General features: G+C 42.4%; 1 protein-coding gene across 3 annotated transcripts; it reads left to right on the top strand.

Annotated features, from left to right (window-relative positions):
- The first annotated feature begins 14,675 nt into the window (after positions 1-14,675).
- On the top strand, positions 14,676-25,477 carry ENPP4 (ectonucleotide pyrophosphatase/phosphodiesterase 4). Of its 3 annotated transcripts, none has more exons than XM_061196128.1 (4): positions 14,676-14,882; positions 20,632-21,307; positions 22,680-22,850; positions 24,907-25,477. In XM_061196128.1, the coding sequence occupies exons 2-4, from the start codon at positions 20,656-20,658 to the stop codon at positions 25,269-25,271; spliced, it is 1,188 nt and encodes a 395-aa protein (XP_061052111.1). In that variant the 5' UTR covers positions 14,676-14,882; positions 20,632-20,655; the 3' UTR covers positions 25,272-25,477. The 3 variants fall into 3 exon arrangements, with proteins under 3 accessions (XP_061052111.1, XP_061052109.1, XP_061052110.1); XM_061196126.1 differs by having other exon boundaries at positions 20,632-21,490; XM_061196127.1 differs by lacking the exon at positions 14,676-14,882 and adding an exon at positions 15,072-15,105 and having other exon boundaries at positions 20,632-21,490.
- The last annotated feature ends 817 nt before the right edge of the window (positions 25,478-26,294 follow it).

Here is a 26,294-nt window from a genome sequence, read left to right as displayed (position 1 = left end):
TTTTCTTCCAACTCTTAGAGATACATATCAAAGTGCAATATAGGTTGATGAGTTCTCATTAAAACAGAACAAACTTCAGCTTTAGATTCCCAGAATTAATAAGATCTCATTGGCAGAAATTAGTTTAATCCTATGGAAACTGACATCTAGGAGAACGCTACCAGTGTCCCAAATTCTGATGTGTGTATATCTGATCACCATAGCTGGATTACCTTCAAGGTGGGCTCAGCACGTGTTTAGGGCAGACGTCAAAATATATACCTGGAAAAAAATTTATATTCGCTATTTCAAAAGTTGTGTGGGAGGAGTCATTATGGTAAAAAAGAAAAGAATATAATTATATTAGCATTGATTACAGTTATTCTATCTATGGGAGGCTGGGAGGAACCACGGCCGTTGCCAGGATTGTGGACGTGAAAGTTGCCCCCAGCCTGGCTGAGGGAGGGAAGGTGATCCCTGCACCGAGGGATCACCTTGCTTCCCGCCCTCTGTCCTCCTTTGGTCCCCAGACAGGAGTCAGCACCAGTCAATTAGAAAGTCAAAGTACCCAAGGAGGAGGAGGGCGGAGGGAGCTTGCGCCTGGCCCAGCAGGTTTTACACTGTGAACTCGATTGAGAACAATGTGCTAATTGTCCTTTGTTTGCTGAGCAGGGCCTGGAGCCAGTGCAGAGCTGGCCCTGAGAAGCTTCCAGAGCCTGGGGATCAGGTGTGGGGAACTAGCACTGGCTGCCTGGGGGTAGGGGTGGGGAGGGCACACAGCAGGTGTTCCACAGACGGTTAGAAACTTCACGGAATTTACAGGTTTCAGAGTTTCTCTTATTACAGAAAGGGACAGAAAATGGCTAAAAAGTCAGGCCAGTAACAACCAAATCAGAAGACTAAACTCCAGGAAGAATGCACTAAACTCCACTGGACTAAATGTGCAGACACCCCTCCAGAGTTAGGGTTTTGTCCAAATGTCAAAACTCTTCTTGGCCTTCAGGATGTCTGACCTATAGTAAGTAGGAGGGCCAGAAAAACGACCAGACCTAGTTCTCCAAGTTCTCCCTCCCGGACAACGTGGAATAATCCCTTCAACTGCAGGGCAGCCCCCTGTTGTGAATAAGAGAGAGTAAATAGGACTTCCCTGGTGGTCCAGTGGTTAAGACTCCGTGCTTCCAATGCAGGGGATGTGGGTTCGATCCCCGGTCAGAGAACTAAGATGCCACATGCCGCGTGGCCAAAAAAAAAAAAAAAAAAGAGAGAGAGTGAATGAGGCAACCTCCCTCAGAAGCAGGACTTTCTGGAAAGCAGAACAGAGGCTTTGCTCCATTATCACTATGCATTAAAAGGGTAAAAACTGTACAGCTATCATCTTGCTATTGGTCTTTCTGATGTATCAATGCAGGAAAAAAATTTAAATGTATGCAAAAGAAAACACTTTTCAAAAACACACACACACAAAATTGTCACGAGCAGTTATCTTTGGGCAGTGGGATTGTGGAAGAATTGTACTCTTTTTTTCTACATTTCTAGAACACCTTACTTTATGTGTGTACACATGTGTGTATTTATTTATTTATACAAAGACCGTGAACATCTAAAACTCAGGAAAACCATGAAGTTAGTTCTATAGTAAAATCAGTTTAAAAATTGCAGATATATTTACAGCAGCCAAGACCCAGAAGCAACTTAAGTGTATGTCAACAGGTGAATGGATAAAAAAGATGTGGAATATATATACAGTGGAATATTACTCAGCCATAAAAAAGAATGAAATAATGTCATCTGCAGCAACATGGATGGACCTAGAGATTATCATACTAAGTGAAGTAAGTCAGACAAAGACAATTATATGATATCACTTATATGTGGAATCTAAAAAATTGATATAAATGAACTTATTTACAAAACAGAAACAGACTCACAGACATAGAAAACAAACTTAAGGTTACCCAAGGGGAAAGGGGAGGGGAGAGACAAATTAGGAGCTGGGGATTAACAGATACACACTCCTATATATAAAATAGATAAACAACAAGGACCTACTGTATAGCACAGGGAACTATATTCAATATCTTGTAATAACCTATAAGGGAAAAGAATCTGAGAAAATATATATGTATATAAATCACATGCTGTACACCTGGAACTAACACAACCCTGTAAATCAACTATATTTCAATAAAAAAATTGCAGATGTATGCTCTTGCCCATGCATCTAATTATGGATGCATGTATGGATAATTTGGTCTTTGAGCTGGCATTCTCTGGGCTTCCCTCATGAGGAGAGGGAAGGGAAGAATTTTTAAGTGTACATTTCCTCATTAGCATGACTGGCAGAAGAGTGGTCATTTTGATAGTATTTTGTTTATGGAGTTTTCGGATAGAGAGATTTATATCTCAAGAAAAGTCTCCACTGCTTTCCTGTGGTCATTTAAAATTCATAAGACCATCAAAAACAGGGCTGAGCCCTCTCTTCTGCCATTCTGACAAAATGCCACTAGCTTTCTTTTCTTGGAAACGATGGTGTTTAGGTCCTGTTTTTAGCTCTCCGGAGATGCCAGGCAGAAGTAGGTCATTACAACATGTATCAGGTCGTTAACTCGTCCCACCTTGGCTCCAGTCATTTTGTCTGCCTTTGACCCTTCACCTTGTTTCAATATCCAATCACTATGTCCCACCCACAATGCATGGGAATATCAAGTCACCAGGAAAGAACAAAACCAAAGAAAAAAACAAAGCCCAAATCCTGTGAGTTAGCTGGGACTAATGTCATCGCCCCTATTCCCATTTTAAAGATGAGGAAACTGAGGCATGGAAAGGTTCTGGGGGTTGCCCTGAGTTAAGAGCTCCCCAACTCTGCTCTCGTGCTGCCTGCCCATGGTGGTGCCAGAGGCTGGCCCGTGATGCCATCTGCCTTGGCACCAGCTGCAAATTTGTACCCACCGTCTGCCCTGCCCTGCCCCTCCTCGTGTGCCAGTTCCACGCCATTAAGACCACGGTGGCAGCGATTTATCGGGGCCCAAGCAGACCGGTGCTGTTCATGAACTCCATTTTATTCTAATTTTTACAAGTCATTTTATATATTTTTAATTTTAAATTATGTAAGAAATACATGAAAGCAGGCACAATGTAAGAAATTCAAAGGCTATCAAAGAATACAAAATAAAAAGTGAAAAGCCTTCTTAATCATCTCCCTGTGTTCATCTACCTCTTGCCTCAAGAGACATACTCGAAGACTCAGTCTGTCTCCGGAGGCGACCACAAGGTCATTGGTGCGCACTGCCCAGCAAAACAACTGTCAAAACGCTTGCCATGGTGATCGCTATATGCCTCCTGTTCTAGCTCTTTCCAGTTTCATGTTCCCGAAGCATGAGGCCTGGGCTGGGACAGCTCGTAAGGAGGACAAGTCAAGGTAGGGGAGCAGCAATGCAGGTCTGAGCAAGAGCGGCGGCCGTGGAAACAGTGCAGAGGGCACAGGTGTGAACAGAGTTTATTCTGGCGCCGTATGTCTGGGATCACCTCGTGGTCTGCCTCATCTCCTTCCTCTCGTCTCTTCTTTTACCACAGACCAGCCCTGGAACACCTCCTTTCTCATTCTCTAGAACCAAAGCTGGCTTAAGAAGGTTTTTAATGAGCTCTCTCCCAGCCCTCTAAACCTCAGCATCAACTCTGCTTTTGGTCTGGGTCTAACCAGGGCCCAACTCTGATGGTGTACCCTAGACCTGATCGGTGGGTCCATGATACATCGCTGTATTGGTAACATGCTCAGCAAGCCAGATCCTCTTAATTTGGTGGGCTGTCCTGGCCCTCAAATGTCCCCCGCCCTTGAATCCCAGCCCAAGAGCAGAGCCTGAGAGCCTGCGGTGGCCCCAACACAGGGCTCTGTGTGCCACAGTGAACTTCCTCCTGGCATCCACAACCTGGCTTATCTCTTTAGCAACCCCCCACCCCCATTGTGAATGGGTCCAGTTAATGAGGTATATCCTAAGATATGGCAAGTCACTAAAGCAGGAAAATGACGGGTAGCAAAGATACATGCTTCCAGGTACCTTGGCTACATCAATTGACATCACAGGCAGGGGTGGCAGGGAAGACCTGTCCAGAACACTTGTTCTAAAGCTGGGGATGGAGCTTAGGTCACTGGCCACTCTCAGCTATTTCTGTGCACACACCCTGCAGCCGTTGGCACCAGCACAGAGGTGGGGCCAGCTGACCACTGATGTCGCTGGTGGTATTTTTCTTCTCTGTCCACCTGAATCCTGTGGTCCATGCACAGTACTGTGGGACAAGCAGGACATGGTGTGCTAAGACCGGTGTGAGCTATCAGCTCGGGAGCAACTTCAGAGTGCTTCCATCCTAAACTCTACCTTTTAAGATGAAGAATACAACCCAGATCGTGAATCAAACAAGGAGATCTGCCATATGCTTTCTCAGGATGCCTGAACGTTGGTGAGAATCCCCTACATCTCTGCCCTCTGGACCTCAACGTTAGCTGCATCAATACAATTGCCCCAGGGCACTGAGCTATTGCTTAAAGGCACAGTTAGTCCTGAGGACATGGAGAGAGGGGAAGAGGGCTCAGGACTTGCAGTGGGAACCCAGCTGGAGGTTCCGGGTCTGACAGTAATGGGCTGTGAACTCGAACCTGCCCCCCCTGGGCCTCAGCCTCCCTACCTGGACAGCAAATAGGATGGACTCATATACCTTCTAAGGTCCTTTCCAACTTTCACATTTGATGAGTCTATGTTTGCCTCCATTACTGAAACAGGAGAAGCCACTTAAGTTTCTCACCCAAGCCACTGCGCCACATTATTAAGACCAGGAAATGGCTTATTGCCATGTTTAACCAAGATGGTGCACCTGACCACCATCCAGGCATTTGCTTGGTGACAGTCTCCTAGCTGGACTGATGGGTAACTAGACTACAAGGTCCTGGAAGAAGCAAACTCTTGACTATTCTTACCTGGGTTAACACAGAATTATGCACACAGTAGGCCCTCAATAATGCACTGAATGAAAAGAGTTGGATTGAGACATCCTACCCTTCTCACCTAATCCACCATAAAACAAAGAATGTCCCGTGGAGGCTTTGGGGGCTTGAAATGCATCTTGTAGAGGAGAAAATTCTCTGTGCTCAAAAAGCTGACCCAGGGTCCATGTGCACCCCATGCCAATCTGTTCAGTGAACAGATCCAGACACACGAATCTGCCCAGATGGAAGATAGTCGGGTTACAAGACTGCTTCAGTGCTTAGGAAGTTCCTAAAGTACCCAAGAAGCAGGTACAAACATGCCTCAGAAGGCTGTTCAAAGGAGTATGATATAATCTGACAGCTTTATAATGCCCTGAGGGAAGACATGAGTGTTTCAAATTTGCTATTCAGAACTAAGTAGGTAATTAAAGCTTCTTACATGTAAAACGCAGGCTTGAATTCAATAATCTCTGAGGTCCTTTTTGGCTTTAACTTTCTGTAGTCATTCATAAACTTAAACACCTTGGAAATAATCAATTCATACATTACATACCATGCTCAGGTAAGAAATATTTTTAGGTTCATTCCAGATGCGTTCTAGATACATTGAGAAATCAAAAAGAAAAACAAAATGTGTGTGAGTGGGGGTGAAGAATGAGATAACAAAAGGATAAACTCACATCCTAGGTTATTTTAATGTTTTCTGCTTCCTTATTTGCAAAATGACTCCAGCCATCTTCAAGTTATAGGTTGAAAAGAAAGGGCTAATATGTCACAGAGCTCAAAGTGTAGTTGAATTTTTAAATTAATTTTTTAAAAGCATGATTCCAGTATACAAAGGATGAGTGCTGTTTTAACAATGTATTTATATGTAACTTCAACTTATTCCAGAAAGGACTTAAGGTGGCATAATATAAACTAAAAGTAAAAATCAGAGAAAAGAAAAACAAGGTTGGGACAAACTCCAACAGAGAATGCCATACGAAGGGCCAGTGATAATGGTCTCCATCTCGCCCTTATGGATGGGCACACATTCAAATATAGCATGAAATATCCAGATGAGTTAAAATTTTTATCTCTTCTTTAACTTGCTCAATACCCACTCAACGTATTCTCTCATTTGAGCTTGCCCCATGTGTGTATCACACAGCTTCTTAAGGATGGCAAAAAGAAATGCTTCCATTTACAAAGGACTTGGAGAGATTAACTAATTTGCCTGTAGTCACATAACTAGTTTTGGTGGAACACATAATTAGGATCATTGAGGAAAAGAATGGGCTCCTGAAAAATTGTATACAATCTCCCTTTGTGTAGGACTTTGAGAAAGGAGATAAATAACCATCTACCTAGGGTGGCTTAAATGTCATTCTTCTTGAAAAGACCACTCATTAGTATAAATTTTATCCCTGTAATTTTAAGTTTTTACAACACTGCAGTCTTCAAAACATCTGACATTATGAACAACTGTATAAGCTCTATTAACCAAGTGAATTTCTATATAAGCAGAGATTTCATGAGTATGGGGAGAGAGGCGTGTAAAGCTCATGTGGAGGGTGATACGGGCAGTGGGAATGGGGCAAAAGTTTCAGGGTGGGAATGAGATTTGTGTCTTTGGGAAGAAGAGAGGCCCATGTGTCAGGAATGATGTGCGTGAGGCAGTGAGTTGGAGGGAACCGAGGTCCTAGAAATACTCGGGTGGTACAAAGCAGCAGCAGCAGCCCTAGGAGCCTGGATGGGTTCGGGATGTGATGAGAGCCCACTGGCGGGGTCTGAGCCATAGCAAGTGATTTTCTAACCAAAGCTCCAGCTGGCTGCTGAGTGAGGACTAGACAGCAAGGGGCAGGAAGGGAAGCAAGCTGCCCAGCAGGGGGCGTAGCAGAGTCCAGGGAGGAAGAGAAGGCGGCTGAGGTACTGCAGGAGAAGGTAAGAAGCAAACTGGGGGGGGATCCTTCCAAGCAGGTGAGGTCAGGGGTCAGGCTGTGGTGTCAGGAAGCCGGGGGTTTCTTTAGGGCAAAGGTTGGTCACCCCGGCACGGGGGCGGGTTCTGTCACAGGCAGGTGGGTGATGTTAGCAAGCAGCCACATGACCCTGGCCAGCAAGTATGGGACACTGACCAGCAGGTGGGGCACACCTGCAATCAGGTAAATTACTCTGGCAGGTGGACCAGCCACCTCTTTGAGTAGGTTATGAATTGTGTCCCTTGCAAACTCAGAGGTTGAAGTCCTGACCCCCAGCACTTCAGACAGGGCCTTTAAAGAGGTGATTAAGGTCAAATGAGGTCCTAAGGGTGAGCCAAATCCAAATATGACTGGTGTCCTTACAAGAAGAGGAGATTAGGACGCAGACACGCGCAGGGGAAGACCATGGGAAGACAAAGAGAGAGAAGATGGTCATCTACGAGTCAAAGAGAGAGGCCCTCAGAAGAAACCGACCCTGCTGACACCTTCCGACGGCTAGAAGTCCAAGAAACTTCGACTTAACTCGAAGTTTCTCACGGAACTTAAAATCACGAGAAAATAAATTTCTGTTGTTTAAGCCACCCAGTCTGTGGTACTTTGTAATGGCAGCCCCAGAAAACTAATACAGGTGGATAACTTCCCTGAATCTCTGGGAGGTCCTGCATGGTCTGAGTCCCACATCCAGGTAGCTGAGAGAGGCTGCTGAACACATGGAAGACGTGGAGGGGTCATCTGAAGTGCATGCGCTACAGGGGGGATTCGGCCAATCAGTGGGTGGCCTGGCAAACATCCACGATGAGAGCAAACCAGCTCACTGGCACCAACAGTATCTGAGTGTTGCAGGTGCGTTACATGCAGAGGAAAATGAGAAGACACGGGATTTCGGTGAGCAGCACGGTGACTCCACTGAACCCCTAGAGGCTGGACCATAGCAGGCGATCCTTGAGGACATCGGGGCCTGTGGTTGAGAAGCTTGTGTGGGCAGCTGAAAACCATGATGCTGGGTGTCCTGGGGGGAGCTGGGCCTGGATGCCCTGCGGGGAGTCAGTAACGGTACCACTAGGACCTAAAGCAGCAGCGGTGAGGAGTCAGGGTTCCACTGGCTTCTGGAAAAGGGGCCAGAAATCCACCCACTTCCTCTCTGAGGCGGTATGTTGGAGCTGAGTGCATGATCTGACTTTCTCTTCTTCCCAGCTATTTAGCTTTACCACATTTCTTGCTCCCTCACCTGTTCCTGTGTCTGCAGAATCTGTTCGGACCCAGACTGGGCCTGGGAGGGAAGCACAGATGGGCTGCCATGTGCGCTCATCCAGCCCGATGATTTTATAAAGGTCTTTTTTTTTTTTTTCTTTAATTTCGAGTTATAGTATAAAGAGTGACATTTCATAAAAGATTCCATTTTGTTTGTTGGTATGATTTGACTTTCAGGAAGCAATAACCCAATTAAGTTTTGCTAACCAATTTTGTACTCCTTCTAGAAAAGTGACTTCTAGGAAACAGAAGCAGCCTTCAGTTTATTTCCGACAAACTGTGCCAACGGAACAAGTACATCTTTTATTTTAAGGGGTGTCAGAAAGCATCAGAATATCCAGGGCTCCTGTACCTGGAACAAAGATAATTCACCTAACGGAACCAATTACATAACAGATCCAGATGCCTTAGGTTAAGTAAGGCAGATTACATTCATGACCAGTCAGAAATAGGAAAGGGCACAGCCAGTTTTGCTCATGGCAAAGAATAAAGGATAGGTATCTTCAGGAATGAAAATTAGCCTGAAACAATCCAAAGCAGTTCTGCCTGAATTATTTTTGTTAGACTGTGTGCCTCAGCATTTAAGAGAGCTGGGCCCTGACCCCAGTAGTCTGAGCTTTAGTGTAGAGCCATTACCAAAACCCTAGAGTCTGGAGCAGCTGCAGAGACAATTTGGGGCTGGATATTTTCTGTTGATTATTAGTTTGTACCTTCAGAAGTTAATTCCAGTCTCAAAGCTCAAGGCTGGCCTGTGCACCGGTGAATTGGGGCATCTTAGATCCGTGGGCTGCCAGCGCTGGAAGGAGTGGCAGAGGCCACGTTGTCCAGTCCCTACGATCTGCCAGGCCTGAGTTTGAATCCTCACTCAGCAGCTGAGCAATCTTGGGCCAGTCTCTCCACCTGTTTGAGCCTCCATGTCCTCATCTGCAACACAGGCCTTCTTACAGTACTAGCCTCTTCGGGTTATTATCAAAAAATGAGACAAAACAAGTAAAGTACTCAGCACACGTGCTGAGTGTCAGTGGTTGTTATTGCTATGACCAGAAAAATGTTCCTCAACGTGAACAATGGTCAGGGGAAAGCTGAGCTCTGGGGGAAATTACATGACATACAACTGAGTTAAATTGAAACGTCCTGGCATTTGGGGCGTAAGATTATGCATGTCCTGTTTGTTCATTCACTGGGTGCAAGACTGCTTAAAGAGGAGACAGAACTGGCTGCCGTATAGGTCAGATGGTGATGGAGACAGCAGCTGGATGGGCATCAGGAGACAAGGGCTCCCTTCATTCACTTCATTATCAATAAGTAGGAATATTTTGAAAGAAATATTTTTTCCTGAGCAGTTGCTCTCAACAGTAGGCTTAAGGTATTCAGTAAACCATATTTTTAACAGATGTGCTATCATCCAGGTTTTGCTGTTCAATTTATAGAGCACAGGCAGAGTAGATTTTGCATAATTCTGAAGGGCCCTAGGATTTTTGGAATGGTAAATGAGCTCTGGCTTCAACTTAAAGTCACTAGCGGCGTTAGCCCCTAGCAAGAAAGTCAGCCTGTCCTTTGAAGTTTTGAAGTCAGGCATTGACTTCTCCTTTCTAGCTATGAAAGTCCTAGATGGCATCTTCTTTCAATAGAAGGCTGTTGCATTTACATTGAAAATCTGTTGTTTAGTGTAACCACCTTCGTTAATTATCTTAGCTAGATCTTCTGGATAACTTGCTGCAGCTTCTACATCACTACTTGTTGCTTCACCTTGCACTTTTATGTTATGGGAAAAGATTCTTTCCTTAAACCTCATGAACCAGGCCTGCTAGCTTCAAACATTTCTTCTGCAGCTTCCTTATCTCTCTTAGCTTTCACAGAATTGAACAGAGTTAGGGCCTTGCTCTGGATCAGGCTTTGGTTTAAGGGAATGCTGTGGCTGGTTTAATCTTCTATCCAGACCACTGACACTTTTTCCATATCAGCGTTAAGGCTATTTCACTTTCTTATCATTCATGTGTTCACTGGAGCAGCACTTTTAATTTCCTTTAAGAACTTTTCCTTTGCTTTCACACCTTGGCTGTTTGGCACAAGAGGCCTACCTTTCAGCCTACCTTGGTTTTCAGCGTGCCTTCCTCACTGAGCTTAATCATTTCTAGCTTCTGATTTAAAGTGAAGGACGTGGGAATCCTCCTTTCATCTGAACACTCAGAGGCCACTGTAGGGTTATTAATTAGCCTAATTTCAATATTGTTGTGTCTCAGGGAATATGGAGGCGTGAGGAGGGGAAGAGAGATGGGGGAACAGCTGGTCAGTAGAGCAGTCAGAACACACACAACTTTTGTTGATTGAATGTGCTGTCGTACATGGGAGCAGTCGGTGGTGCCCCCAAACAATTACAAGAGTGACATCAAAGGTCACTGATCACAGATCACCAGAACAAGTATAATCATGATTTAAAAGTTTGAAATACTGTAAGAATTACTGAAATGTGACACACAGATATGAAGTGAGCAAATGCTGTTGGCAAAATGGTGCTGATAGAGTTGCTCAACGCAGGGTTGCCACAAACCTTCAATGTGTTAAAAAACGCAATATCTGTGCAGGGCAGTAAAACGAGAGATGCCTGTATTCTACTTATTTAGCTGCTCCTGCTGAAAGACTGACTCTCAATTGTTTCAACAAACGTTTCAGGATTGAATCTTTTTAGTCTGGCCTGGGGCGTGTCCCCACCACCCATCACGGAACTAATTCCTGTGGTCAAGGAAGCAGAATTCGCTCTAACAGGCCAGGCTTGGGTCAGAGTAAGTGTGCCCAGCTCATCGCAATTTGCCTGAGACTTTTCTGGTTTCGGCACTAGAAGTCCCATGCCCCAGGAAACCCCTCAATTTAGGTCTAAATTTGCCCTAAAGAAGTCCATGCCAGAGCAGAGGGGAGTGTTTTCAGCCCCATAAGACTCTAGCGACTAGGAGTGAAGGTGGGATGGTTTTCTGGAGGAACCCCCAGAAGGGGAAATGGATTCTGGGAAGGCCAAGTAACAAAGTAATATCTTCTCCATGTGCCTTTCTGGATTAGAGGTACCTTGAGGACAGGGATTGAATCTTACTTATTTTTGCATCTTTCCTAAAATTTAGCACACTGCCTTCCACATAGGAAGGCCTCAAAAAATTTCTACTATTTCTGGCACAACTTTATTAAATACTTTTAAAAATTCCTGGGCTTCCCTGGTGGCGCAGTGGTTGAGAATCTGCCTGCCAATGCAGGGAACACGGGTTCGAGCCCTGGTCTGGGAAGATCCCACATGCCGCGGAGCAACTGGGCCCGTGAGCCACAACTACTGAGCCTGTGCGTCTGGAGCCTGTGCTCCGCAACAAGAGAGGCCACGATAGTGAGAGGCCCGCGCACCGCGATGAAGAGTGGTCCCCGCTCGCCGCAACTAGAGAAAGCCCGCGCACAGAAACGAAGACCCAACACAGCCAAAAATAAATTAAAAAAAAAAAAAAAATTCCTGTGGAGGGAATAATGTCTAACACTAAGTAGTTCATGATGGATAATACAGGATCACTTTTAACAGGAGCATTTAAAATAGTTTACAGTCTTATTTGATTGAGATTATTCAAATGCAATCTTGCTGAAAATGGGGTGGGTGCAGAGTTTGTGTTAAACTTTCAAAATTATTAAAGTACTATGATTCCTAAGGTCCTTTCCCCATCATATTTAAGAGAAAACCTCTATTATGTTTTCTTTACATTAACATCTAATATATATTAAAAAGTGAAACTTAAAATATATTCCTTGCGACTTGAAATTTGATTCACTAGTTTCAGTTTTGTCATTAAACCAGACTGAGCAGTGGACAGGAATTGTTTTTCTTGGGGCAGGGTGTGACTTTTATTGTGAAACTTTTTTCCTGTAATTTCTAGCTTCTGACCCATTCCTGCCAGCAATGAGTGATGCATCACAATTAGGAGTTTAAAAGAAAAATAACTGCATGAAGAGCTATGTCGTTGATTTTGAAAACAGTATAAAACATTTAAAATATTTTACACTAATGAATAAATGCTAAGTCTTGAGTCTACTTAATGGGGGGAAAAAGATACTCCCTCTAACATGCTGCTTCCAAACTTGACATTGGCCATGGAGGCAAAGACTCTAGTTGTAATTCGTTTGAGTGAATTTAGCCAGGTCGGTTCTCTTGGGGGCACCACATTCATTTGTACATGATGGATTTAGACTATAGCTCCTAGTTCATTTCAATCTCCAACACAAAAATGGGTTTAAATTTCATCCCTATTTCTAAGATTTATATGAAATCCCTTTTTCAAAAGCTGAGCTGAAAGAAAATTATAAATGAATGTTATTATTTTGTCTATCTATATAAAGCAATATATCAAAAAAATCACATTGGAAATGGAGAATTTGTTACTGTTATGTTTTCTTTTATTATCATTAAATGCCTCCAATGACCCTATAGTGGACTCTCTGGTGGCCTTCCCAGCACCCACTACACCTCACTTCCATTGACAGAAGAAGTGCAGTTTGGGAAACAGAACTCAGCTCGAAGTACAGACTGAATTGGTCTGCTGAATTTCATATGCTGGCTTAGGTTTGGGCATATGGCACAATTCTAGAGTGATTGAAGGAGATAGTTGCTGGAGCCAAACACAAAAAACAAAAAAACCTAGAAGTCACGTCCATTGCCCAGAGGAAGTGAAAAATGAATCATATCCCTGCTGCTACTGTTACCTTTACCACTAGAGGAACCAGAAGCCAATTCTGTTAATAGCTCCTTGAGGAGTTAGAAAGAACTCAGGACTGTATATGTATAACTGATTCACTTTGTTATAAAGCAGAAACTAACACACCATTGTAAAGCAATTATACTCCAATAAAGATGTTTAAAAAAAAAAAAAAAAGAGAGAACTCAGGACATGGTGACATTGTTGAGCTGCTAATTCAACCAGTTCTGAAGTCTGCCCTACCTCTGGACTTCCTGTTTTGTGAGATGAGAAATATCCTTATTATTTAAGCATCTGAAATAGGTTTTCATTTGTGGTTGACATAGTAAATATTTGTAGGATAACAGATGCTTGGGACAAAAAGATCCTTATGAACCATTCTATCCCTCTGTTCTTGACCACGTTATCTTACAGAGGAGACCAGGCTGCATAGGACTCCCTGATCTGACCCAGTCACATGGGCAGGGGCAGGGACAGTGAATGAAGGGAGCCCTTCTCTCCTGATGCCCATCCAGCTGCTGTCTCCATCACCACCTGACCTATACGGCAGCCAGTTTCTGTCTACTCTTTATGCAGTCATGCACCCAGTGAATGAACAAACAGGACATGCATAATCTTATGCCCCAAATGCCAGGATGTTTAAATTTAACTCAGTTGTATGTCATGTAATTTCCCCCAGAGCTCAGCTTTCCCCTGACCATTGTTCACGTTGAGGAACATTTTTCTGGTCATAGCAATAACAATCACTGACAGCACGTGTGCTGAGTACTTTACTTGTTTTATCTCATTTTTTGATAATAACCCGAAGAGGCTAGTACTGTAAGAAGGCCTGTGTTGCAGATGAGGACATGGAGGCTCAAACAGGTGGAGAGACTGGCCCAAGATTGCTCAGCTGCTGAGTGAGGATTCAAACTCAGGCCTGGCAGATTGTAGGGACTGGACAACGTGGCCTCTGCCACTCCTTCCAGCGCTGGCAGCCCACGGATCTAAGATGCCCCAATTCACCGGTGCACAGGCCAGCCTTGAGCTTTGAGACTGGAATTAACTTCTGAAGGTACAAACTAATAATCAACAGAAAATATCCAGCCCCAAATTGTCTCTGCAGCTGCTTCCAGACTCTGAGATCTTGGTAATGGCTATACACTAAAGCTCCAGACCCACACGCATGTGTTAAAAAGAAACGCCCATTTCTCAGCTGGTAGCCATTCCTAGTTCCCTACTGCAAGGACCGTGTTTCTGTATTTCTTGCAACCTTACTCATAAACTGCCTAGTACTCAATTCGCGTGTAATACGGTGATCACTTCTCCAGCAACACGGACACATACTGCTTTGGTAGAGCCACACTGTATTTACCCCAACTAACTGGAACTGGCTAAAGCTGCTCTAGACTCGTGCTGGGCCATGGGGCTGCCAAAGTCGCTTTTCCTGCAGACACCTTACCGCAAGATGCATGTTAACTAGGGGCGAACTGAGAATGGCAGTAAGCCTGAGGGTGGCAACAGCCAGGTGCCCTTTCAGGGACTCGCTGTGTTTCAGGTCCCCTGAAGGGCACCCAGCACTGGGACGCTAGAAAATGGGGCGTGGCAGGAGAGTGGAACGAACCTCTCCTACTAGATCCAATTCGACCCCCCCAAGGCCTCTGTCTCCAGGTTGTACCTGAATCCAACCAATCGGAAAGGGAGTTACATCGACCGCGGCTGAGGTGTCCAATCCGAGGACATGTCTCACACTCCGTCGCCCGCTGAGTCCCCGCGAGCTGTAAAACTGTTCCGCAGTCGCGCGCTGGGCAGCGGAGCACCCTCGGAGCACCTCGGGTAGCGCGTAGCTCAGGGAGGAAAGGGCTGTTAACAGCGGGGGGCGCCCGGTAGTGCGCAGGCGCCTCAGGAAGAGCTCGGTCTGGCTCCTGCGCCTTCAGGTCTCCGTCGCTCCCAAGACCCCGGAGCGCCGGGTTCCGCGCGCGCCGGGTTCCGCGTGCTGCAGAGAAGCGGCGGCAGCGGGTGAGTGTGAGCCTAGCGCGCCCGGCGTTCCGGAGGGAAATGCCACCCCCTCCCCCGTCCACTAGGGGCTTTGAAAATAGAGGTGGTGAGATCCCCTACCCTTGATACACACACACACACACATCCCCCTAGCGGACAGCCGCGAGGGACCCCGGAGCGGCCGGGAGGTACCTGGATGGGGGCGGCGGCGGGCGGGGTGGGAAGAGGAAAGGAAACTGAGCAGGTAGGCGCGGCCTGGGCGGGCGGTGGGGTATGGGGTGGAGGCGGGGGGCGGTGGCGGGACTGAGGTGGAGGCCGAGGGGGCGGGCGGGGCCGGCGGGGCGGGCGTTTGATTTTACAGGAACGCGGTCCAAGGTATCGATCGACATGCCTCCGCCTGAGTATTCGATTAGAGTTGATGGGAGTGACACAGCCAAATTTTAAAACGAATTTCCTAGAAAACCTAACAAGAAAGGTAACACTGAAGTGCTTTTTATCGGCCGGACACTGTGTTAAGCGTTTTACAAACAACGCTTCCTTTTCTGGGCACTGCAACCCTGTGAGATCACAGCGTCCCATTATACAGATGGGGAAAGTCCTGCTCAGAGACGTGAAGCACAGCTAGTGACCACGAGCAGATTCAGGTTTATACCAGCCTTGACTCCACTAGGGTTTTTCTTTAACCACCAGGCCATCTGGTGGACCCAAGCCGGAGACCTTGCCAGTACTATAGGAAGTCAACTGCTCCTTTTAATATTCCGGTTTTCTTTTCTTTCTTCCTTTTTTCCAGAGGTTGTTCCAAGCTATTTTAAGGAAATGAAATGAATTTAAAAGCAGGGAGGAGAGATTTGTAACTAAAATATATAAAATATAAATATCTCCTCCTTGCTTTTAAATTAGCTACAAGATATAATTTGGGAGAAATTTGATGAACACAGAAGAAGTACACAAGGAGTTATTTTGTAGAAAGAAATAATATATGTAGAAAGTAAGATTAAGTGTAGCTGTTTTGAAGATGCCGGAAAAGTTTGTATGTGCTGGAAAATTGAAGAATACTTTAGAATCCTAGAGTTGTTAAGAAATAGAGTCTTTCAGAGAGTAGTTTTAGTTTTTCTTTAGAATATCAAGAAAATTAATAATAATAATCTAGGGAAAATCACCAATGTTATCTATGTGCATAGACAATGCTATTTTATTTTTATTTTATTTTGAAGCTGTATAAGAGTTTCATTGTAAATAGTATTTGTGAAGTGTTTAGAATAAGGCTTTTGTATTACAGAGCAGATGGCATGCTAATGGTGGCAAATAGCTTTCACCAATATCCTTTAACTGTCACACTCCCCCAACTTCAGCTAAGAATGCCAGTGAGAATTGCCCGAGATACATTTCATCCAAGTAAGAAAGTCATCCCAGATGAGGTAGAGTGTGTTTTGGCCCCTGAATTGAAGAAAACTACACACAACTTCTGTTGGGGTTATCTGGGTATAGTTCCAGTGACCATGCTTTTTTTCCTTCCCTTTGATATCTTTTTGGTTTGAAAAATTACAGAATTTCTCCCAGTGCTTTGTAATATAGCAATTAGTGATTTTTTTTATTCCTTGGAAATACTTGAGAACTTCTCACTGGTGTTTTGTTTATAGCTTAACACTCCTGTTGGAATGAAACAGAATGCAGTAGACATAGATACAGGCACCACTAATGAAAGCAGGAAAAGTTCCGTTCATAGTTTGGAGATTAAAACTAGACTTGTAAACTCGCTGTCACTAGACTTATAAACTTGTTAAGGACCTGAAATTAGTAAGAGTACAGACAGTAAGGCTACGAATTGCTTCCTGAGTTTGGCCAATCCAGGGACTTCATCTTCATCCTGTGTAAAAAGAAGAGGTTACACTAAATTATTTCTAACTACTTTATAGTTTCACAATAGTATCATTCCGCCTGTCACAGTACAGACTTTTTTCCTAACGTAACAGCTTTGTAACTGTGGATAAAAAAGAAACTAAATTTGAGGGCCTATTGTTTAACACTTTATGTATCCGCATTTTACAAACACGGAAACTGAAGCTGGTAGATCTGCCCACAGTCGCCCGTCTACTAAATGTGAGCTCAAGTTCTGGGATCCTTCTGATTTCAGAGCCTCTAATCTTTCCACTTCGTCTGTGCTTCTAAGTCTGGGGACAAGAATCCAGCAGTGTGCTAAGGGGTTAGTGAACCCCAGGGTAAACAGCACGTGTGCCTTGACCCTCCTATTCACTCAAGATTTGGGGAAGAAAGATTTTGATTTGTATGTATTTTGTGTGAGAGAGGGGCAGACACAGGTTTTTGTTTTATTGTTTTGCATGTGGGAAATGGGGTAAAACACATTCACGTTAGAAAACTCAGGTCTGTGGTATAGAGTACACATTTCACATAATTTTTGAGGTAAGATGAAACATCAGAGGTGTTTCCTGTTTTGTGGCAGGACAATCCAGATACTTTTAAGATTACAATTTCATTTCTCTCTACTCTTTTTTTTTTAACATAATGGTTTTATTGAGGTAAAATTCACATACTGTCTAGTTTACTCATTTAAAGTGTACAGTTTTACGAATTGTGCAACCATCACCACTGTCAATTTGAGAACATTTTCATCACCCCAAAAAGAAAGCTCATACCCATTAGCATTTACTCCTCATTTCTCCTCAACCCCTTGCTCCAGACAAATCTAATATACTTTCCGTCTCTATAGATTTGCCTATCTAGGCATTTCATCTAAATAGAATCATACAAGTGATCTTTTGTGACTGCCTTTTTTTACTTAGCACAATGTTTCAAAGGTTTATCCAACGTATAACATATATTTGCACTTCATTCCTTTTTATTGCCAAATAATATTCCATTGTGTGGATATACCACATCTTATCCATTTATCACTTATGGACATTTGAGATGTTTCCACTTCATGGCTCTTACAGATAATGCTGCTGTGACCATTTGTGTACAAGGTTTATCGTTGACATGTGTTTTAATTTCTCTGAGGCATATGCCTACTAGTAGATTTTCTGGGTTGTATGGTAACTCTGTTTAAACTTTTGAAGAACTACCAGAATGTTTTCCAAGTGCCTGTACCATTCTCATTCTCACCAGCAGTGTATAAAAGTTCTAGTTTCTCTACATCCTTGCCAACACTTGTTATTATCTTTTTTATTATATCCATCCTAGTGGGTGTGAAGGGGTATCTCATTGTGGTTTTGATTTGCATTTCCCTGATGACTAATGATGTTGAACATATTTTCATGTGCTTATTTGCCATCTCTATATCTGGAGAAATATCTTTTCAGATCCTTTGCTTATTTTTTAATTGGATTATTTAACTTTTATTATTGAGTTGTTACAGTTCTTTATATATTCTAGATATAAATCCTTTATCAGATATATGATTTGCAAATATTGTCTCCCGTTCTGTGGGTTTTCTTCCTCTCCATGATATCCTTTGAAGTGTAAAAGCTTTCGATTTTGGTGAAGTCCAGTTTATTTATTTATGACTTTCGTCACTTGTGCCTTTGATGCTGTATCTTAGAAGGCTTTGCCTAACTCAAGGTCATGAAGACTTATTCCTATATTTTCTGCTAAGAGTTTTATAGTTTTAGCTCTTAATCTTGGTCATTTTGAGTTTATTTTTGTACATGGTATGAGCTGAGGGGTCCAAATTCATTCTTTTGCATGTGGATACACAGTTGTCTCGGCACCCCTCTGCTCTTAGAGGAACTCCGTTGGAAAAGTTTTAGACATACTGTGACATGATTCCTCAAAGGGCTTAGTTTTAAAAACAATACTTTATGATGTATGGGTCTCAAGCGCAGCATTACAAGAAATTGTGGTGTTGTAGAACAGAGTTCATTCAAGCTCGTCTTTGTTCTTCCAAGATGACAGCCAGATTCGTTGTTTTGATTATTTATGCCCCTACTTTGAGTATTTTATGTTTGAAAAGTATAAAGCCCTTGTCCTCTGAAAAATGGCACATACATAAATTTTGGTGTTATAGACTTTAGCTATATTATTTATTGAATGATTTTTTTTTTTATTGACCTAAGAGAGTATTTGGACAAAGAATTCATGTGTAGAAAGTAACTTTAAGAGGTTTGGAAGCACAAATTATTACTGAAGAGCTGCTATAGGTCACCTATAGGTCACCTTGATAAACGATTATTGTCTCTGTAATGCATCTCAGACAGACTGTGACAGCAATGTGTGGTAAAAGGGAATTAAGGTTGGCCATGATTTCTGTAACTGTTTCATAGTAATTTGCACGTGGGTTGTGCCTGGGTAATGGAGGGACTTGAATGCCAGGCAGAGGTGTTTCTGTATAGTCAGGGGGACTTTGAATACTGATTTTATTAAGGAAGTGTCATGGACAGGGCTATTCCTGGGAAGGTTAAGTTGGGAGCGGATGTTGGGTGAGTAAGGGGAAGGTGATCGAGGTAGGAAGGTCAGTTAAGAGATGGAAGGGCTCCGGACAGGAGGCACTGGGGACCTGAAGAAGTGTGGCAGGGGACTTAACCTGGCGGTCCAGTGGTTAAGACTCTGCACTTCCAATGCAGAGGGCACAGGTTCAATCCCTGGTCAGGGAACTAAGATCCCACAGGCCTCTTGGCGTGGCAAAAAAATTAAAAAATAATAAAAAAAGAAGTACGGCAGCAGTGGAGGCTCACTCTACCTAAATTACATATCCTATTTTCTTAGGAACCAAAGAAGATAGAGTCTGAAGGCAGGGAGATTTGTTTGGGGAAATCTGTTTTTTTGTAATCAGTAGATTGTTAAAAAAGAACCAAAAAATCAGGGAGCGCTCTGAGCCTAGGGTGTTAGGCAGGATAGTTACAGTGGTCCCTCATTATCCGCAAGGAGATTGGTTCCAGGAGCCCCAGCAGATACCAAAATCCGCAGATGCTCAAGACTCTTATATAAAATGGCATAGTACATGAATACAGTCAGCCCTCTGGATTTTCCATCCACGGTTGGTTGAATCCATGGATGTAAAACCCGTGGATATGGAGGGCCAACTGTATGTCTTTGACAGTAAAAAGGAAGTTTAAAAGGGATGTGGTGATGAAATGCATTTCAACAGCTGTTGCATTTCTTCAGAAATTACCGTGGCATCCAAGTTCCTGTAGGCTTTGTCTGTTTGTCAGCCTCCTGTGAATATTGGACAGGTTCAGATTGAGGTGGGACCTTTTTCTCAAGTAATATTTATTACTTACTCCCCTTTTTCATGCCAGTATTTTTCAGCAGGAACTGATGATGAGCCAGTATGGTAGAGGTTCCACCCCCTATTTCTGTGGATTAAAAGGAACTATAGGGTACCAGTCATTAAATTAGAAAAATAATTGCCCTCTCTGGAGCCTCTGAAAGCTTGACGTTATTTCTATTTTGTGCAAAAGGATTGTTTTTGTTTCTTCATTTGTTCTTATTAAACCTTTAGAATAACTTTTGCTGCTGCAAACAAACAAGGCAGCCAATTTGTATGGAGCATAAGAATGGCCCATATCCCCTTCAGAGCATGAAAAATGGGGCAGGACATATAATTGGACAAGTAAAGGCAATTTTTATTTTTTCCCACTTTATTCAGTTATCTTTCAGTAAGTGACGTTATTTAATTTTCAAGTTGATGTAGGTAAAGCTGGTGTATAAAAAGTTTATAAATGTTGGTTTTCTTCTCCTGATGACTAAACTTTTGAAACCTAATCCAACTCAAATAGCATTACTACTTATGACTTGTGTTTTTATATTTTAGGAACCCTGACTGCCCTCCATCAGCATGTTCACTATGAAGTTATTGCTGGTATTTTTGTTTTCTGGACTTATAACTGGTTGTAGAGGGAACTCTTCCTGTACTTTGCCACCCAAGTTACTACTGGTATCCTTTGATGGCTTCAGAGCTGACTATCTACACAACTATGAATTTCCTCATCTCCAGAATTTTATCAAAGAAGGTATCTTGGTAGAGCAGGTTAAAAATGTCTTTATCACAAAAACATTTCCAAACCACTACAGCATCGTGACAGGCCTGTATGAAGAAAGCCATGGCATTGTGGCTAATTCCATGTATGATGTCATCACAAAGAAACATTTTTCTGACATTAATGACAAGGATCCTTTTTGGTGGAATGAGGCAGTCCCTATTTGGGTGACCAATCAGCTTCAGGAAAACAGATCAAGTGCTGCTGCTATGTGGCCTGGTACCGACGTGCCCATTCGCAATACCACACCTTCCTATTTCATGAATTACAACCCCTCAGTGTCATTTGAGGAGAGACTCAGTAACGTCTCCACGTGGCTGAGCAATTCGAACCCACCGGTCACCTTTGCAACACTCTATTGGGAAGAACCAGACGCAAGTGGCCACAAATATGGCCCTGAAGATAAAGAAAACATGCGCCGAGTGTTGAAAGAAATAGATGACCATATCGGTGAGCTAGTTCACAAACTCAAGGTGTTAGGACTGTGGGAAGATCTTAATGTGATCATTACAAGTGATCATGGGATGACGCAGTGTTCTAAGGACAGGCTGATAAACTTGGATCACTGCATCGACCCCTCAGACTACACTCTTATAGACTTGACCCCAGTTGCTGCAATACTTCCCAAAATAAGTAAGTAAACGTTTAGCCAAGGAATATTCGAATGGGGCAGTTGATTGAGGAGGAAGGGTTTTGTAAAAGAATGAAGCTCAGACTTTTTGTAGTTCACAGCCATGCACTCCTATACTCACTCAGAGTGGGATTATGTTTTTCCCCTGAGGTATAAGTTTTTAGGCGATTAGCTTAAGGTTCAGGTTCAAAGGGGTTATTTCTTTCCTTTTTTTTTTTTAAGTTAATTAATTAATTTATTTTTGGCTGCGTTGGGTCTTGGTTGCTGCGCGCAGGCTTGCTCTAGTTGTGGCGAGTGGGGGCTACTCTTCGTTGCGGTGCATGGGCTTCTCATTGCGGTGTCTTCTCTTGTTGCGGAGCACGGGCTCTAGGCACGTGGGCTCAGTAGTTGTGGCACGCGGGCTCAGTAGTTGTGGCTCACGGGCTCTAGAACGCAGGCTCAGTAGTTGTGGCGCACAGGCTTAGTTGCTCCGCGGCATGTGAGATCTTCCCAGACCAGGGCTCCGAACCCGTGTCCCCTGCATTGGCAGGTGGATTCCCAACCACTGCGCCACCAGGGAAGTCCCTCCTTGCTTTTTGATGTATTTCTTTTTTTTAATTTTTATTTTTTTATTGAAGTATAGTTGATTTATAAGGTTTCTGGTGTACAGCAAGGAAATGCAGTTTTACATATATATATATATATTCTTTTTCAGATTCTTTTCCATTATAGGTTATTACAAGATATTGAATATCGTTCCCTGTGCTATACAGTAGGTCCTTGTTGATATATTTCTTACTTATTCACACTAATGGAAAAAGGAAATTTTTATCCTTAAAAAACATCTTGGACTTTTGTGTGAGATATACCTTTCGTCTACTGATCTTAGAGTTAGTAATTAGCAGTAATATGTAATTAGTTTATATTTACTTAGGAAGCTAGATGTGAAATTTGTCCTCTTTGTATAAAAGTCCACCAGGGATAATCACAAAATGAAAAGAGAGATATGTGAATGCTTGGAAAGGGGTGTGTGTGTGTGTATGTGTGTCCCCAGCACTGTTACACCATTATTATTGCTCTGTTTTTTTTAATGATTAAAGGGCTTTAGTAGATAACATTGTTCAGGACTTATTTCCAGTTATTCTAGTTAGAAATATTTTTTCCTTATCAGTCAACATGACTTTTTTCCTTTGCTGTTTCCTTTTCTTCCAGACAGAACAAAGGTTTATAACAAACTGAAAACCTGTGACCCTCACATGAATGTTTATCTCAAAGAAGACATTCCTGCCAGGTTTCATTACCAACATAATGATCGAATTCAACCTATTATTTTGGTTGCTGATGAAGGCTGGACAATTGTGCTAAATAAATCATCACCAAAATGTAAGTATTTATTTAGAATTTTTCTTTTGTATCCTAGGGATAAATCACACGTTGTGACATTGTTCCATAACAGGATACTTTGATTTAGAGATGTTCACACAGTATAATTAGTTTGATTTTCAACTAGGTGATTCTCAGGTTTTCATCTGAGAGCAATTTTTAGAAACCACAGTTTCATCCTTAGAATAGAAGGTTGGGTCATCTTAAGGGTGAAGGAGTAGTTTTACTTTTCTACAAAAACTGCAGTTACTGTCAGTAACTTTCAAGGCTGGTTCTCTTGATTTGTAAAAATAAGAGAGTAGTAAAGAAACAAAATAAAAGAGAGAGAAGTCAAGAAACAAGGTAAAGGGGGAGAGATTAGCTAGTTCAAATTATTTTTTCTTTTTCTGTGTTAAAAAAAAAAAAAATTTGTCCAAGTAACCTTAAGTCTTTCCCCAGTGATGAAATTGTTTACCTGAGTGCTACAGCTAGTTAGAACACTGGGAAAGAACCAGAAAGTATGCAAACAAAAATCGACCAAGTAAACAAAACAGATGGATCAAAATCTCTCCTCAAACTGAAGAAATGTATAGGGGAGAATTACAGGTTTTTACCCATACGGTAAATTCAATTCAAGTACATTTTTCAAAAATCTGATTTTGTAAACCATAGCAGGGGTCAGAAAATTTTTCTGTAAAAAGCCAAATAGTAAATATTTTAGGCTTTGTGGGCCAGCTGGTCTCTGTCTCAACTATTCAATCCTACCTTTATAGTGGGAAAGCAGCCACAGGCAACACGTAAACAAACTGACACGCGGTGTTCCAATGAAGCTTCCTTTACAGAAACAGGCGAAGGGCTAAATTTGGCCAGGTGCTGTAGTCTGCAGATCCCTGATCTATAGCAGTTCAGACGCATCAGGCAAGGATAAGACTGAGGGCCATTAGAGTTTATATATTATTGATATTTATGTTGTAAACTAATTATTGAAAACTTGGAAAATACAGAAAAGTTCAGAAAAGAGAACAAAAACTATCCATAATCCTTCAATACAGAAGTACAGACAGATGTTAATTGTGGGCGTTTTCCTCCTCCTAATCTTTTTCTCTGTTACATACAAATGCATATTTTTATTATTAAATCATATAGTTTATATTATCCACATTATAATCATATTCATTTAATTACTGAAATCATAATACCTATATATATAATGTTATATTGTGCTTTTTATTGTATTGGTCATGTGAATTGTTTTTATTATGAAATATTTCAAACATACGATTAAAGAATATGTAACACTGATACACTCATTACTTAGTCACCTGCACTTCATATGGAAGTAGGAGCTTATTAAATGTAACTGGTCTGCATTAAAAGGCAATATTTTAAAAAATAAAGCGAAAACTTGAGAATCTGGTATTGGAGTGATATCAGGGACCATCAGGTTTCTCTTTGAGTTAGACTTTTACTGGAGTTACAAGCTGGAGTCACCAGGTTAGACTTCCCATTCAAGGCAAGAATCCCTTCTGTTACGTGCTCAGTCCCCTGGCCCTCCAGATGTTGAGGCGTCCATTAGCTGTCAGCAGACCAGTGGTGTATTCCACATCCTATGTCTTGTCCGGGAGCAGCTGACATAGGTCAGGCTGCAGGCTCACTTCCTTGCCACTCACTGGCTTTACTCACTTCTGCTCTCCCCGGTTACTCAGGACCCTCAGGCCGACCAGTCGTTTTATCACCGGTGCTGTTTGCAGTGGGCTTGTGCAGACAGTGCTGGACACTGGCAGGTGAAATACGTGGGGCTGGGACTGAGAGAGAAGCACATCAGGCTGAGAGAGAGTTTTAAAGCCTGAGGTCATGACCGATCGGGAAAAGGTAGGGGGAGTGTGTGTGTGAAATAGGGGACATGGCTGACTTGAAGAAAACAGAAAATTTTACTTCCAGCACCTGTTTGGCCCAACTAATCAGAATTTTAATGGGAATTACACTGGCAAGAATCCAGTGTATTTACACTAGAAGCAAGTTATTTTGTAGTAGAAAAGCTGCTCTTATTTACTAACATCATCTTGTTCTTCTCCAGTAGGTGACCATGGTTATGATAATTCTTTGCCTAGTATGAATCCATTTCTAGCTGCCCACGGTCCTGCATTTCACAAAGGCTACCAACACAGCACCATTAACATTGTGGATATTTATCCAATGATGTGCCACATCCTGGGATTAAAGCCACAGCCCAATAATGGAACCTTTGGTCATACTAAGTGTTTGTTAGTGGACCAGTGGTGCATTAATCTCCCAGAAGCCATAGGAATTGTTATCGGTGCGCTCTTGGTCTTAACCACTCTGACCTGCCTCATCATAATCATGCAGAATAGACTCTCTGGACCCCGGCCATTTTCCCGACTTCAGCTACAAGATGATGATGATGATCCTTTAATTGGGTGACATGTGCTGGGGTTTATACAAAGTGGCTGTGATTAGGACACACCCAAGGAATGGTGTTACAACTATGAAAAAGTATGCTTTGAAAGACAAAGAACTTAGACCAAGCATGCTACAATTATTTTGTTTTTCCTTGTGTTTTGTTTTGCAGCATTAGCTAATACAAAAAACTCTGACCATAGAAAAAATTGCTAGTAAATCATTAGTTAACACCAACTGTTTCCCTAACTAGAAAGGTTTTTTTTAAGAAAAATACTGCCTTTGCCTTTTTTTTTTTTTTTTTTTTTTTTTTTTGCAATGAAGATTAGACACATCTTTAGATGAAAATATGCAAAAATTTACTGGGTATGCTTTTTGAATAAATTTTTACATTTGTAAATTATACAACAGAAATCTTTATAAAATGTGTGGATTTTGTGTATCAGGAAGGAAAAGTTTCCTATATTTTTATATGTACCTTTAATAGAGTTTGTATCCCAAGTAAACCCTTGAGGTAGGAAATTCTCTGTGATGGTTAATTAAAATGGATCAAGCAGGCAGAAAAGATCTAGCATATGAAGAAATTATTTTAAGAAAAACTATTATAAAAAACAAGCAAAGACCCCGTGATACAAAGCCTAAGTCTTCTTCACCAGTGTGTCTTTGTTAAGACCCTTAGGCTATTGAAGCCTCAAAAGTTAAACCTTTTGAAGAGTATTGCTAAGAAGAAATTAAGAAAATAGGGAAAAGTGGTTTTCTCACGTTGTACTCAATGCCTTTGTGTAAGTTATTTAGTTGTGTGTATGTACGTGCCAGTGTGTTGCATGTATGGGTGTACAGACTTTGTGTGACTTACAGCAGGTGGTGGGAGGTGAGTGGCCTGGGGGCAGGCTCCCACATCCCCATAGAACCCAGCTCTCAGGAAAGGTTATAATTGCACTTCATTTTCGTGTACTTTCTTCTCACAAGGTAAAATCATAATTTTTAAAAATTCATTAATTTTTGTTACCATTTTTAACTTTCTCATGTTGTTTTTTGTAACCAGAG

This window comes from Eubalaena glacialis, chromosome 7 (genome assembly GCF_028564815.1).
Source record: "Eubalaena glacialis isolate mEubGla1 chromosome 7, mEubGla1.1.hap2.+ XY, whole genome shotgun sequence".
NCBI classification, from domain to species: Eukaryota; Metazoa; Chordata; class Mammalia; order Artiodactyla; family Balaenidae; genus Eubalaena; species Eubalaena glacialis.
Note: the sequence above shows the minus strand (reverse complement) of the source record. Positions and strands in the feature narration are given on the sequence as shown.

Excerpts from the sequence above, each read along its gene's own strand:
- ENPP4 (XM_061196126.1), top strand. The coding sequence starts at position 20,656 with ATGTTCACTATGAAGTTATTGCTGGTATTTTTGTTTTCTGGACTTATA. Across the intron at positions 21,491-22,679 it reads TGCAATACTTCCCAAAATAA|ACAGAACAAAGGTTTATAAC; the intron begins GTAAGTAAACGT and ends CTTTTCTTCCAG. Across the intron at positions 22,851-24,906 it reads AAATAAATCATCACCAAAAT|TAGGTGACCATGGTTATGAT; the intron begins GTAAGTATTTAT and ends GTTCTTCTCCAG.